The sequence below is a fragment of the Pseudophryne corroboree genome, chromosome 7 (genome assembly GCF_028390025.1).
Source record: "Pseudophryne corroboree isolate aPseCor3 chromosome 7, aPseCor3.hap2, whole genome shotgun sequence".
Lineage (NCBI taxonomy): Eukaryota > Metazoa > Chordata > Amphibia > Anura > Myobatrachidae > Pseudophryne > Pseudophryne corroboree.
Window position 1 is genome coordinate 111,861,753 of NC_086450.1, and position 14,382 is coordinate 111,876,134.

General features: G+C 42.9%; 1 protein-coding gene across 20 annotated transcripts in view; it reads left to right on the forward strand.

The window, feature by feature from the left end:
• NEB (nebulin) overlaps positions 1–14,382 on the forward strand; it is a 249,685-nt gene that overhangs the window by 77,548 nt on the left and 157,755 nt on the right. For all 20 annotated transcript variants that reach the window (XM_063933546.1, XM_063933551.1, XM_063933563.1 and 17 more), the window contains exons 39-48: positions 518–724; positions 1,544–1,648; positions 3,581–3,688; positions 4,922–5,233; positions 6,976–7,182; positions 8,777–8,881; positions 10,574–10,681; positions 12,116–12,427; positions 12,522–12,728; positions 13,767–13,871. In XM_063933546.1, coding sequence (XP_063789616.1) covers positions 518–724; positions 1,544–1,648; positions 3,581–3,688; positions 4,922–5,233; positions 6,976–7,182; positions 8,777–8,881; positions 10,574–10,681; positions 12,116–12,427; positions 12,522–12,728; positions 13,767–13,871 — 1,776 coding nt within the window. The remainder of the gene's footprint in view (positions 1–517; positions 725–1,543; positions 1,649–3,580; positions 3,689–4,921; positions 5,234–6,975; positions 7,183–8,776; positions 8,882–10,573; positions 10,682–12,115; positions 12,428–12,521; positions 12,729–13,766; positions 13,872–14,382) is intronic.

Here is a 14,382-nt window from a genome sequence, read left to right on the forward strand (position 1 = left end):
GACATCAGAGTTTTTTTAATATATATGCATATATTACCGCATGTATAATAGACATTCATTATATAGTATGATATACAGTATATGATAAATGTGCCAGTACTTTTGTTGATACAAGACTTATAGCAGCTTCCACGCTCTGGATAATTTTGTAGATGTTTATTTTATTCATTTACAATGATTTCATCAATATATTCATGCTTCTGAAACTAGTTAAAATAATAAAAAAATGTGACCATAAAAAAAAACTTTAGTGTACGCCTTCATTTTAAATACAATTTAGATGGAAAGCCTGCATCACCGTCTATTGGTGAGACATGGTACTACAGTTTCCTAATTTAGTTTTCTTGTCTTCTTATCTTAGACAATAGTTCTCGCTTTAAAAGTAGTCGAACCATATGTGATCCACCATGAAATGTTCAAGCAGTGTATTTATTGACCTTTAAAAAATAATATGTTTGTGCACTCTCCTGCAATGTGTTGTTTACTGACACATATCTCTGTCCACTCATTATATTAGAATGTGTACAAGTCTGACTACAATGACTTTGTTAAAGGCGTTGGGTGGATCCCCTATGGATCTCAAGAAGCCGAGAAGAACAGGAAGGCTATGGATATCATCAGCGAGAAGAAATACCGCCAGCACCCAGACACTCTCAAATTCACCAGCCTTCCAGACTCCATGGAGTTAGTACTGGCAAAGAGTAATGCTCAAATCATGAATAAAGTAAGTGTCTGGACCTAAAGAGCCTACATACTGTAAGGCAGAGGTTCTCAATGGTCCAGATTCATAACTCGGCACAGATGGTTAAATCAAATTGACTGAGGTGCTAATTAAGTCACCTGTAGCCAAGCATAGATATACTTAAAACCTGGACTGTTTGGGTGCATTGAGGACCACATTTGAGAACCTCTGCTGTAAGGTATTATTGTCCAATAATTTTGCTTTCATTTAGTGGTATGTTCTATATTACATATACTGTATCTCATGCCCACTTCGTTTAGTTTATAACAGTTTTTAAATAAATAAACAAAATAATGAATAGCTTAGTCTGGGACTCATATGTAAAGAGTATAGTAACAATTTGACTGAGGGGTCCAAACATTATTTAAAGAAATGTTAATTATTTTAATCCCTCACAGACAAATATTACATATCTAAGGTGACTCTATATGTTCTCTCATCAAAATTACGTAGCTTTCTTATATCTGTGGTGCTATAGTTCCATAACTACTTAAGAGTCACGCCAGGTTGTTATCTCCGGCTGGTATAGTTGATTATTTACTACAATAGTACAATTGAGAACTCATATCAACCAATCGGATTTTGGTTTTCATTGTGTAACTAGCACTGGATCAAGCAAAGATAGTTTCTGATTGGTTACTATAGGGTACTGCACATTTGCCTTTCCAATGGAGGTTATACTAATATAACATCCCAGATTATAAAAGCCCCTAATACCTTAATGTACATTTTATTTACCTTTTGTAGCATTCTTTAGATGAGTACATTTGAATTACATTTGTGTTTTGTTTTGTTTTGTAGCACCAATACACACAAGCCTGGGAAAAAGATAAGAGAACAATCCATGTTATGCCAGATACACCGGAAGTTCTTTTGGCAAAGGCTAATGCTGTCACTATGAGTGAGGTATGTCGGTGCTTTCTGTGTATGCTGTTTTCTGTTACACATTGATAGGCACATAAAGGTAACTGCTCAAATGGCGTTTATGGTCAGAATGATGAGAATGTCTTTTTCAGATGAGTGTAATCCTAACTCTAACCGTAAGGCTAACCCTAATGTCGATATTTTCACTACCAGATGGGTCCACGGTTATCTTGGCTAGTTTGCTGCGCCTAGGTACAACATGGTTTATTAACATAAACCCTTCATCTATTGTTCTCATCTGCAATACAATACATAGAACAATACAGCAGGGGATTAAGTCATTATAGCAGTGGATTAAGTCCGACTGCCCAGTCTCAGTTAATCCTATTAAAGGTCAAGATAAACATGGACCCATCTGTATGTTGACATTTTGTCCACGTCAACATTTTCTTTATATTGACATGTCAGATGTCAATATTTTAACCATGTCAACAGCATAACAGTTACCATTCTGGTGTCAACATTATGAATGTCGATATACATTGTGAGGAGCACACTAGGTTTTTGAAACTGTGCATAGTGGGTAGAGACGGAAAAAAATATTTAAAAGTACAATGTGCAATACACTTTCACTTAGTTAATTAATCATAAGAGGATATCAGGACTGTGTGTATCTACAGCATGTTTTGCCATTCTTCCCTACTCTCCTGCAATGTCCATGTGACTCCTGGCCACACTCCCGTACTCCCACCCACCTCTCTAGTACCCAGGTTATGGGGAGTGTGCACGGCCACCCCTTGGACCTTCCTTGGATGCACTTGCCCTTGCACCATGACCTCCCGCCAAGCAGGTCCAAAAAGTAGGGTATTATGTTTTGCACTCTTTAATAAGTTACCCTTAGAATCTTGCCTAATGAAATAACAAAATTAATTTTGAACTTCTTAAGTTCTGAGAAGTTGGAAGAGCTTCCGCACAAGCATACAAGAGTCTCACAAGGTTCTCTTCATATAAATCCAATATCATTTGAACACAGAGTTCCGTTAAGCAGATGGCATCAAATTTTCTGCAGGTTTTTTATTTTTTTATTTTATAAAATATTCTGTTTTATCAGTAGAATTAATAGATTCGGCAGTCAGCATCAAAGAATGAGCAGCACATAATAATTAGCTGACAGCTTAAAAAAGATTCTGACTTTTCTCTAGAGTAGAATAATGAATGTCAGAGTTCTGAGCTTCAGATGGGCTCATTATTGTACCGTGTAAAAAAAGAAAGAGAATAGAATTTTAAACCTGACATTCCCAAGGGAATGGGAATATTAAATATATTGTATGAAAAATATATGTAATTAAATGTAAAATTTTCACTATTATGAAGCTGCTTGCAGGATGTGACCCTAAGGTTTGGTCAGTCTTGTACATTTCAGTTTGAAATCTTTCAAAATTATGTCACACAATTGGGCAGATCCTTTTTACTGAGTACATACGAAAGATGAGCAGATTGTGCTTTTAAGCTATGCCAAAATATGTATTAAAGTATAGTTTTTCTGCTATTTACTAACCCTCGGAGAGAGATAAAGTGGATGGAGATAAAGTACCATCCAATCAGGCTGTGTTTGAAAAATGACTGGTAGTTTATCTCTCTCCAGTGCTTAGTAAATAGACACCACAAACTTTGAAGGCAGAAAAGACCCACTTGGCTCATCTAGTCTACCCTAAATACATGTACTGTCACACACTTAGACACATGGGGTAATATTTTGACGGGAGACAGGACTACCCGGAGGAAACCCACAGAATCATGGGGAGACTATATAAACTCCATGGTGGGAATTGGTGGGCCTTGGTGGGAATTGAACCCATGACCTCAGTGCTGTGAGGCTGTAATGCTAACCATTACCCCATTGTACTGTTGTTAATGAAGTTGTGCAGAATGTACCTGTCCACTTTACAACATCCATTTTTATTAAATTTTCAGAAACAATACAAGCAAGCCCTGGAGGAATCCAAAAAGAAAGGATATGATCTCAGGATTGATGCCATTGCTATCAAAGCTGCAAAAGCTTCCAGGGACATTGCTAGTGACGTAAGTCTGTTCATTCTTCTAAATGCTGATTTACACGGGAAGTCTACTTAGGGAAGAGCTTGTTGCTGGTAGCCATCCCAAATGGGGGGGATAGTAAAAATGACCACATGTTGGCAGAATTCGTCATTCAATAGTAATATCGAAACAGCATGGAGGGCTGAGTTGCCAAATTGCACAGATTTAGATAATTGGCATTCAGGACAATGGCTCAGGTGATAGAGCCCAATCCGTGCAGTCATTTGATGTACAATACAGTCACTGGAATTACCAGCTATACTGCTAAAAACAAAGTCAATTTGCCAGATGTGATTGTTCCATGTGTGCCCTGTTTGATAGATCAGTGCTACACTACATATTGACAATGATAACCTAACTTTTTTGGGTACTGTTTAGTACAAACCTTGTGCCTGATGCCAAGCTGCATACATACCTGCTGAGGAAACTTCTGCACTGTTGTGCGCATCTTTACAACTGAACTACCCCTATCTGTACCCTTAGTTTTATACATCATTTTCAGCACGGGCTGCAGCATTTACGGTGCACCTGAAAATACATCCAATTCCGCTTCCGGACTCTGTATCGTCTGCACTTATGTATGCTCAGTTACGGGGCATGTGCAGTCCAAAAACACACAATATGTGCCCTCCAAACATGATGTGCTGGTTTATAAATACTACATACTGTGTCCTGGACATCCGTAACCTAACAGTAAAACATACCTTACATGGGAGAACAATTTCTCGTTTTAGTTTATTTTTTTTAAATGTTCAGTAAAGCTGCGGTAACATACACTGAAGTGAAAGTGGTCACTTATATTGTCTTAGTAACTACTGTATAAAAAAGACATTGCTGCCTCTGCTACAGTAAGACTGCCATCAAGTGGCCATATCAGGGATCCATCTATAAACACTCTTGGACGTGTGTAATATACCTTCTTAGACACAGCAAGAATACATATATAAAAGATTATTTACAGGATAAATATATTGTAGCACGATATCCACGTGACATGTTCAGTGATCTGACGGCACATGATACAGATCAATGAATGAAAGTTAATTTTACTGGATATAATATTTCTATTAAAAATGCAACAGGTCAACTGCAACATTCAGACAAAAATCTTCAACACCCACGAGTGTTTCAGGGCTCGGAATATGTAAGTCACCCGGACCAGGTCACTATTGCTGCTAAGTGTCTATGTACTAAAACGTCTTTTTATCTCATTTTTAGTATAAATACAAGAAAGCATATGAAACAGACAAAGGGAAGATGGTCGGATTCCGCAGCCTGCAGGACGACCCCAAACTTGTGCACTTCATGAATGTAGCCAAGATGCAGAGTGACCGGGAATACAAAAAAGACTACGAGAAGACTAAAACCAAATACCACACTCCTGTGTCCATGTTTAGTGTCATGGCGGCAAAGGAGGCCCAGAATATCGCCTCTAACGTGCATTACAAAAATCTCATCCATAAGTACATCCTGCTGCCAGATGCAATGCAGATCCAGCTGGCAAAGAACATGAACCAAATCCAGAGTGATGTAAGTTGACGCTTCACAGCCGTACATACCTAGAACTTGTTTATTTGTAGCCTTCGGAATAACTTAATGCGAGGTTGGTCAGGCACGGCTTCACCTGTTGTACAACTAAGGGGTCTATTTACTAAGGCTTAGAGAGAGATAAAGTGGATGGAGATAAAGGGGGTCATTCCGAGTTGATCGTAGCTGTGCTAAATTTAGCACAGCTACGATCATCTTCCCTGACATGCGGGGGAACGCTCAGCACAGGGCTAGTCCACCCCGCATGTCAGTCCCACCCCCCTCCCCCGCGCAAATACAAAAGCCTCGCACAGCGGCGATGCTTTTGTATTTGGGGAGTAACTCCCGGCCAGCGCAGCTCCTGCGGCTGGCCGGGAGTTGATCGTCGCTGCCGCTGGCCGTAGCGGCTGCGTGAGACGTCACGCAGCTGCCGCGGGCCGCCCCCCCAATGGTCCGGCCACACCTGCGTTGGCCGGACCGCACCCCCTAAACGGCGGCTTAACGCTGCCATCCAGCCCCCTCCCGCCCTGCGACCGCCTCTGCCTGTCAATCAGGCAGAGGTGATCGCTACTGAACGACGGCCTTCTGGCATCCGGCAGGTGCCGGCGCACTGCGGCGCCAGCGCATGCGCAATTCCGGCCGATCGCTGCACTGCGATAAACTGCAGCGAGCGATCGGGTCGGAATGACCCCCAAAGTCCCAACCAATCAGCTCCTAACAACCTGTAACATGACAATCAGCTCCTAACAGCCTGTAACATGACAGTTAGGAGCTGATTGGGTGGTACTTCATCTCTGTACACTTTATCTCTCTCTCTGAGGCTTAGAAAATAGACTCCTAAAAGTCCTAGAATGCTCTCCCAGCCAGACAGGCTACACTGACACGTGTTATACCCAATAGTAACAACTTGTACTATAAAAGCTATTTGAACATTGTGAGAGTGCCAGGGCCACTTAGACTGAAGCTGACCACAGAGCATCACCCTGCTCTAGGAAAACAATACCAAACAAATAAGCAGGTTAGCCAATCCTGGCATCACAATACAAATGCACATACTTATATTCAATGCTGTTCCATTCCTGGTGTGTCTGGGAGAAAAAACATCCACCGATATTACTGCACATCCCAGAGGCTACATGACAGACTCTGTGGGGACCTAGATGGAGATAGATGGAGATATACTGTATATGGGGAGGGAGAAAGAGAAACAGACAACGCCAGGGAGAATGTGGTCAGGAGAGAGACACTGGGCTGATTCGGGTTTAATAGCCAAGCAAAAAAGCAAGCAACTGAGCAAAACCATGTTGTACTGCAGGTGGGGCAGATGTAACATGTGTAGAGAGATTTTTATTTGGGTGGGTTGTGTCCAAACTGAAATCTAAATTGCAATGTAAAAATAAAGCTGTCTAACAATTGTGGGCTACATACAAAAGCAAATAGTATTTACCCTGCACAGACAAAATATAAATTTATTTCCTCCCCTTGCATGGCAACATGGTTTGTTTCAGATAGAAAGTTACATGCTTTTTCTGCCTTGCTTCCAAATCTGAACAAGGCCCATTGAGACATGAAAGGGTAAAATTTAAGTTAAGGAAAATAAAAACTAAGGCAATGCCTGGGTCACAAGAATATTATAAGTATCTTCATGTCTGTGCAGAGAGAACCTTCGTCTGAAACTTTTCCTAAATACAGCCATAACATGTACACCCAAATCTTATGTTATGATTTACAATGTCTGTTTGCAGAATGAATACAAAACAGACTACAAGACGTGGTACAAGGGCACAGGCTGGAGCCCGCTGGGTTCTCTGGATGTTGAAAAAAGCAAGAAAGCTTCTGAAATCCTGAGTGAAGCCAAATATCGCCAGCACCCCAGCAAGTTTGCGTTCACCAAGCAGATGGATTCCATGGATCTGGAGCTAGCTAAGCAGAATGCTATTGTTATGAACAAGGTAAAATCTTCTACAATAAAAACAAATCTGGTTTTGTTTTTTTCACAATAGAGATTTTGAAAAATATATAATTAATTCATAATAAAATTCATAAATATTTTGAAAAATGCAAAAAATTCATCAAAAGTATTCAGAAAGATTTTTGAGAGAAATCTATGAACATATTTTTTTCCTTAATGCACCCCATAATTCTTCCTTCATATTAATATCTATTGAAGACATTAGAGGTTCTTTATCATGCAAATCTTAAATAAGCCATAGCAACCAATTAGAAATGAGCCTTCGCAAATGTTTGATTAGCTGCTGTGGCTTTAGTGCAGATTTGCACCTCTGAGTAATGTTGTTAAATATCCACCCAAGCCACACCCAAATCGGCTCGGACCACGCTCCTTCCAGACAATGCCACACCTGAGTTTCAGAACTGTTGGCAAATATACCCAATATTATTTCTCAACAAGATAGCAAGAGCACAATGGGCCTAGATCAGATGTGACTGTTCTTGTGATTGCTGTTGCTATCTTTGGCCGTTCGCAATTGTGACTACAGTATATGCTAATATGGGCAGAAGCTAACCTGAGCATAGGGACGCCCAGTGCTGCCTCCTCATTTCCATCTGACGGCATACAAATGCAGATACATAAGTGCCAAAGTTGCAAATTGGGTTGTCGCGCAGAGTCTGAGTACCTCTGAAGACGTGCAGGCTGAGCTGCTCTCGTTTGATGCAGAGGACTCTCTAGTAGCAACGATGATTGCAACTGCAAATTTATGCATTCAGAAAACATGTTTGAGCGGGCATGACATGCCTGCATTTACCCGATCACCCGCCGTTACCACCCCCAAACACTGTCTACCTGTCACTCTCTTTGCGACATATCCCTCATTGTGACCAACATTGCAATTCAATTGCTGTGCGTGCACAATGCGGCGTAGATACATGTGCAGTATGAAAACATTGACCAGTCTGTGTGCAACCACATCTGAGTTAGGTCCACAGTCAGAGCCGGCCCTAACCAATATGATGCCCTAGGCAAGATTTTGGCTGGTGCCCCCTAGCACTGCCGCTAGTTCTGCAGGAGATGCCTGGCATGAGTCAGCTGGCAGCCCTGCTAACGCCGGGTGCCTTTTGTTTATGAAAATGCATCATATTATTTGCATTACTATGTGGCTAGGATGCACAAGCAGCTTCTGCTGATTAAAATGATATGTTGCATTGCTATATTCTGTGTGCGACTGTGGCTGTATCTGCATACGAATGCTACATTACAGTGATTTCCAGGAATACACTGAAACGTAGCATTTCGTATGCAGATACAGCCGCAGTCACACACAGAATATAGGCATGCCGCATATCATTTTAATCAGCAGAAGCTGCTGGTGCCCCTAAGCATACCAAATGCCCTAGGCATTTGCCTAGTTTGCCTATGCCTAAGGCCGGCTCTGTCCACAGTTTGCAGTGCTTACAATTTTCTGTCATTATATGGAGCCCTTTACATGTGCATTTATAAAGATGACTTCTCATAATGAGTCTACTTGTATTTCAGGTTTAATAGCTCTTTATTACATTGCATATAAAACTTTTCTGTTTGTTTTCCAGCGCCAATACATTGATGCCTGGGAGAAAGATAAGACAAAGATCCATGTGATGCCAGACACACCTGATATACTGCAGGCAAAGCAGAACATGATCACTTTTAGTGAGGTGAGTTGGTTGCCATAAATAGATTGTCTTAAGTGCAATGAATGATTCTGGTACGAGAGCCATACATGTTCTGGGATATGACAGACACCTCTGTATACAGCAGCCGCGCAGCCAGGGTTTACACATTCTCAGCGGCAGTGACATTTTCAGTTAAAATGAAATATATATTTATTTTGTATAGACATTCAGTAAAACATAGACAAATAGGTTATTTAGCATAAATAATAATGTTTATACTTTATTTATATCTTACTGAAGTATGAGTGGGAGCTGCCATTTGTTCACTCTATTGAGATAGAAATGAAAATATCGTAACAGACAGATGTTGCCTGGAGCAACAGTAAATCGGTACAATATTCCTATAATATGCAAATGCATATTTCGGGGGTTTATTGCTTTCAAACTGACCGCGCATGCTTCTGAATCAAGGTGTGTGCATGCACTGCACCAGGTGCTCCGAAGTAGCAAGTGGGAGCTTCCATGTTGCATCTTGTGCCAAGGGAGACTTACGCGGAGTAGGCGTTTCTGGGTGGCAAGTATCAAGACGCACAGAGCAGCTGTTTCTGATGGGACTGACATGGGAACTGTCATAGGTGTTATTGCGACATCAGTGCATCAGCCCGCCCCTTGGGTCTGTCCTTGTCTGAGGGGGGCACAACACCAATCCCATCCCCCACCCCTCCCCCAATTCACCCTCCGAGCTATGTGCGGCGCTTATGCATACTATTTTTCATATCTTTTTTTTGAGGGAATGGACACTCCTTCACTATTAGGCCACACCCGTACAGTATCCGGGCCCAGGTGTTTGGATGCAGTTGGGAATGCATGTTTCATGCAGATTTCTTGCACCCAGCATATGACTGTTGCATGTACAGATACTAATGACAGCTGAAGCCCAGGCGCAAGAAAACAAATGGCGGTGCTGCTGGGACACAGTAATACACAATGGGGGTAATTCTGACCCGATCGCTCGCTGCAGTCTATCGCAACGCAGCGATCGGGTCGGAACTGCACCAGCGCCGCAGTGCGCCGGAGCATGCCAGACGGCTGAAGGCCGTCATTGCCTAGCGATTGCCTCTGCCTGATTGACAGGCAGAGGCGGTCGCTGGGTGGGATGGGGCTGGACGGCGGCGTTAAGCCGCCGTTTAGGGGTCGCGGTCCGGCTAACGCAGGCGTGGCCGGACCGTTGGAGGGGGGCAGGCCGCGGTGGCTGCGTGACGTCACACGCATCCGCTGCGACCCGGGCAGCGAGAGGTTCTTTCGGCCAGCCGCAGGAGCTGCGCTGGCCGGGAGTTACTCCTCAAATGCAAAAGCATCGCCGCTGTGCGATGCTTTCGCATTTCTGCAGGGGGGGGGGGGGGCACTGACATGCGGGGCGGACTAACCCTGTTCTGGGCGTCCCCCCGCATGTCTGAGTGCCTGATCGTAGCTGTGCTAAATTTAGCACAGCTACGATCAACTCGGAATGACCACCAATATACAGACGGACCGTAGTTGGACAGGTGCGTCAGACACATACTCATACGCAACTATGTCTGACTGAGAATCAGGCCTTATATAATTGGGCACAAGCTACTTTTGACTCTTGTCACTGGTAGTTCTTTCCATTGTGCACTACAATTTCCAGTATACGATGATAACATTACAGAAAACTGTGCTCTAACACCTTTTATATATATTTTTTCATTATAGACACAGTACAAGGCTGGATGGCAGGAAGCAGTTAAGAAGGGCTATGATCTCAGACCGGACGCTATTTCTATTAAAGCAGCAAGAGCGTCCAGAGATATTGCAAGCGATGTGAGTATAATTGTAAATCCATTTTATTTTCCAAAAATCTTTATTAATTAAGAATGAGATATACAGTATGAGGAGCTCTGCAATAAGAAGAGATTAATGGAAGGAATTACGTTATGCCCTTTCCCATTACTAGTGGGGGGGCTGTTTTGGAAGGTTAGTTACAGAGGTGTGTTCCTGTGTTCTTTGTAAGTGAAGCTATTTGAAGATTAAATAGTTAAAGCTGTAAATGAATTTCTTCACAAGGACAATTTTAGCATTATAACTCCAAGAATAATCAATTTAGAGGTAACATTGGTTTGCTTCATTGTATGTGCAAGTTAAAAGCCTAAGGGACATCAGGCATGTATGCATTAAATACTTAAAAAAATCCTCAGCTATGGGCTCTTTGCAGGGTATTGGATCTACACCCAGTAACTATCCAGGGGCGTCTTAACAGCAGTGCAGGCCCCTGGGCACAGCAATGCACTGGGCCCCCTACCCATCCTCCAGCGGTAGGGGTGGGGGGTGCTATCAGTGGCTGCTTTGATGTCCCGTGGGCGATAGGGGGGGTTCTATGTTCCGCTCAGCATATAGGACCTGGAGCAGTAATTTCTGTTAATTACTCCTTTACTGCACAGATGGGGCTAAACTGTAGAAGGGGGCATTGGGCTGAATGTTGAAGCCCAGGTACATGACTTCCAGGGTGGTAGGGGGTGTTTAATACGTAGGGGAGGGGTGGATAGTGGAGTGGGCTTAATATTTATCATGTTCTGGTGGGAGGGCAGCTTGCTTGACTGCAGATATATCAAGTTCCTGAAAATATATTTCTTAGCTTGGAATGGGATAAAAACCTAGAGAGTCCCACCTTTCAAGAGGTTCTGGGGACTTGGTGATCAGAGTTCAGGAGCCAAAGCAATTCACCAACGAAAATCTAAAACTGCATATTAGTTGTGTGGAGCTGGAGCAGGGACCGGCTGCTTGAAGGCTGATATCTCTGGTTCTGGGCATAGTAGAGACAAGCTGCCAGTGTCCACCAAAAGTGGAGAGTCCCAGCTTTTGGATTATATCCTCAGAAAAACCCTAAGTCATGCAGAACCCCAGATAGCTGGCTGGGAAGAGCAATTAACAGGCTTGGATGGGGACCACTGCTTGTAAGTCAGATGTCTCAGGTTCCCCAGGGCCGATTTTCAAAAATCTGGTACCCCTGGAAAGAGGGGACCCTCAGCTATCCGCCTAGGGCCCTTATACTCCTGGGGCCCTTGGTCAAGAGCCCATTGAGCCCATATGAAAAGACGGCCCTGTAACTATCCTTAGAAAGGCCACCATCCATTATTCACATTTCTATGACATTACCGGAGTTAAACAGCAAATCTTCCAAGTAGGCAGAGCCAGGGTGGATGGGATCACTATTTTGTCAAATATTAATATTAACTTTAATTGTTTTCTCTCTCTTAGTATAAATACAAACAGGCCTATCGTAAGCAACAGGGCCACCACGTCGGGTTCCGTAGCCTACAGGATGATCCCAAGTCAGTATGGGCCATGCATGTGGCCAAGATTCAAAGTGATAGAGAATACAAGAAGGACTTTGACAAATCGAAGACCATTTTTAACCTGCCAGTGGACATGCTGGGCTTCCTGTTGGCTAAGAAATGCCAGGCGCAGGTCAGCGACATTGACTATAAACGACTCCTGCACAACTGGACTTGTCTGCCTGACCAGACTGCCTTTGTCCAAACAAGGAAAATGAATGAGCTACAGAGCGATGTAAGTTCCCTGAGTTGGAAAAAAAAGGTACTTTAAGCATCTGCTGAATTTCTGGAGACAGTACTGAATACATGCTCCCTACTCTTGTTTTCAGAATATCTACAAGGCAGATTATAATGAGTTTATGAAGGGTGTGGGTTGGAGTCCTTATGGATCCCAGGAAGCCGAAAAGAACAGGAAGGCCATGGAAATCGTCAGTGAGAAGAAATACCGCCAGCACCCAGACACTCTCAAATTTACCAGCTTGCCAGACTCAATGGAGCTTGTTTTGGCAAAGAGTAATGCTCAGATCATAAACAAGGTAAGTGATCCAAAGTAGAATACATTGCTTTTTTTTCTATAGAGCATCCTTTAGAGAAGCCAAGCTCCATAAGGTCTACCTCAAAATACAAATACCTTAAAGAAATGTAACTGCTTACTGTGACTGTACAGGGGTAGGGGACCTCCATGTATAATATTATATAGAATGTGACAGAGGGGGTACCTTGCAGGAGTAAGATTGAGGGTCATATAAGGTTCTTGACTCTTGAGCCAGTTCACCACATCCCTTGGCTGCTGATGCCCCAGCCACACCATTATTAATATTGTAATGCAGCAAGGTTTGCTACGTCATAGGTCACTTTACTATCATCTTGAACATAATATTTCTAGAACAGGACATTTACAGCGTTGACTTGAAAATTACAAGCAACACATACAAGATTCTAGAGGAGTCATTGCTGGCGACTTTTCTGCCCGGCCAAATTCACATGACACCCGACGCACTTTATGCTGGTGGGATCTTGCTCAAAAGTGTTGGCTACCACATAGGGTAGCCAACACTTTTGAGTCTAAGGGGTGTGAATAGGGCTGCCGTTGTCGGCATTTAAATGGCAATTTGCCCCCTTCGCCCACAATTGATTTCCCTCTACTGTCTCAGCAATCCCAAATTTAATTAATTGTTTCCGAATGTGAATCACTGTTTATCAATAGACAGGCTCTATCAAATTTATTGCAGACATGCTTGTCAGTGTCAGTGTTGATGTGAATTGTACTTATTGATACAGTCCAGATATATCAGAAGGTAATTGCTCACAATAAATAAGGTGTTGTAGTCACTGAGGAATCTAGGGGTGACCTACAGTATTCCAACAAAATATCACCATGTACCTGTTGTTGGGTGACTGGGTGTGGACAAAAAATGTTGTAATCTGTAAACCAATAATCTGTAAATTATCAGTAACAAATCAAATAGGGCTGATATGACTGAAATCATTAGACTGTAGGAAATAAATAATTCATGTTGTGTTTTCTGAAGTGTTGAGCACTAATTGACCTGATTACAATTTTCTTCTTTCAGAAACTTTATACAGCAGCATGGGAAAAAGATAAGCAACGAATTCACATCATGCCGGATACCCCTGAGATCTTACTGGCAAAGGCAAACCTGATCAATAACAGTGATGTGAGTACTTCAACTCTATAAGTCTGATATGGATATTAACTGCTGGACATGGTCTATTCAGACCTGAACGTAGCTGCGCATCTGTATGCAGTGCCTGCATTCAGGGGGTCTGTGTCTGTGATGCAGACACAGATTGATTGACAGTGGCGGCCATTGGGGGGGCATCGATGCGGCGTTGTGGGTAAAATGGGGGGCATGTTGGGAGCACGCTCCCCCCTCCCCCCCCCCCCCCCCCGTTTTACCTGCACCACCTGCCGGACCACTTGCTAGCGCAGCCAGGCTGTGCTGGCAGGGGTAGACCTTAAATTGATGCATCGTGGGGTGGCGCCACACACATGCTGGGCGACCTTGCTCTCTGCTGGGCGGCCCCCAGCATGTGAGTAGATGGACGCAGATCTTACTTCGGGAAAGAAGATCTGTGCCCATCTCTGAATAAGGCCCATGGTGTTAGGTCAATTGGTGACTATTGGACACAAAGGAGAAGAAGTTAATTCCTCCCTTCAAATAATTA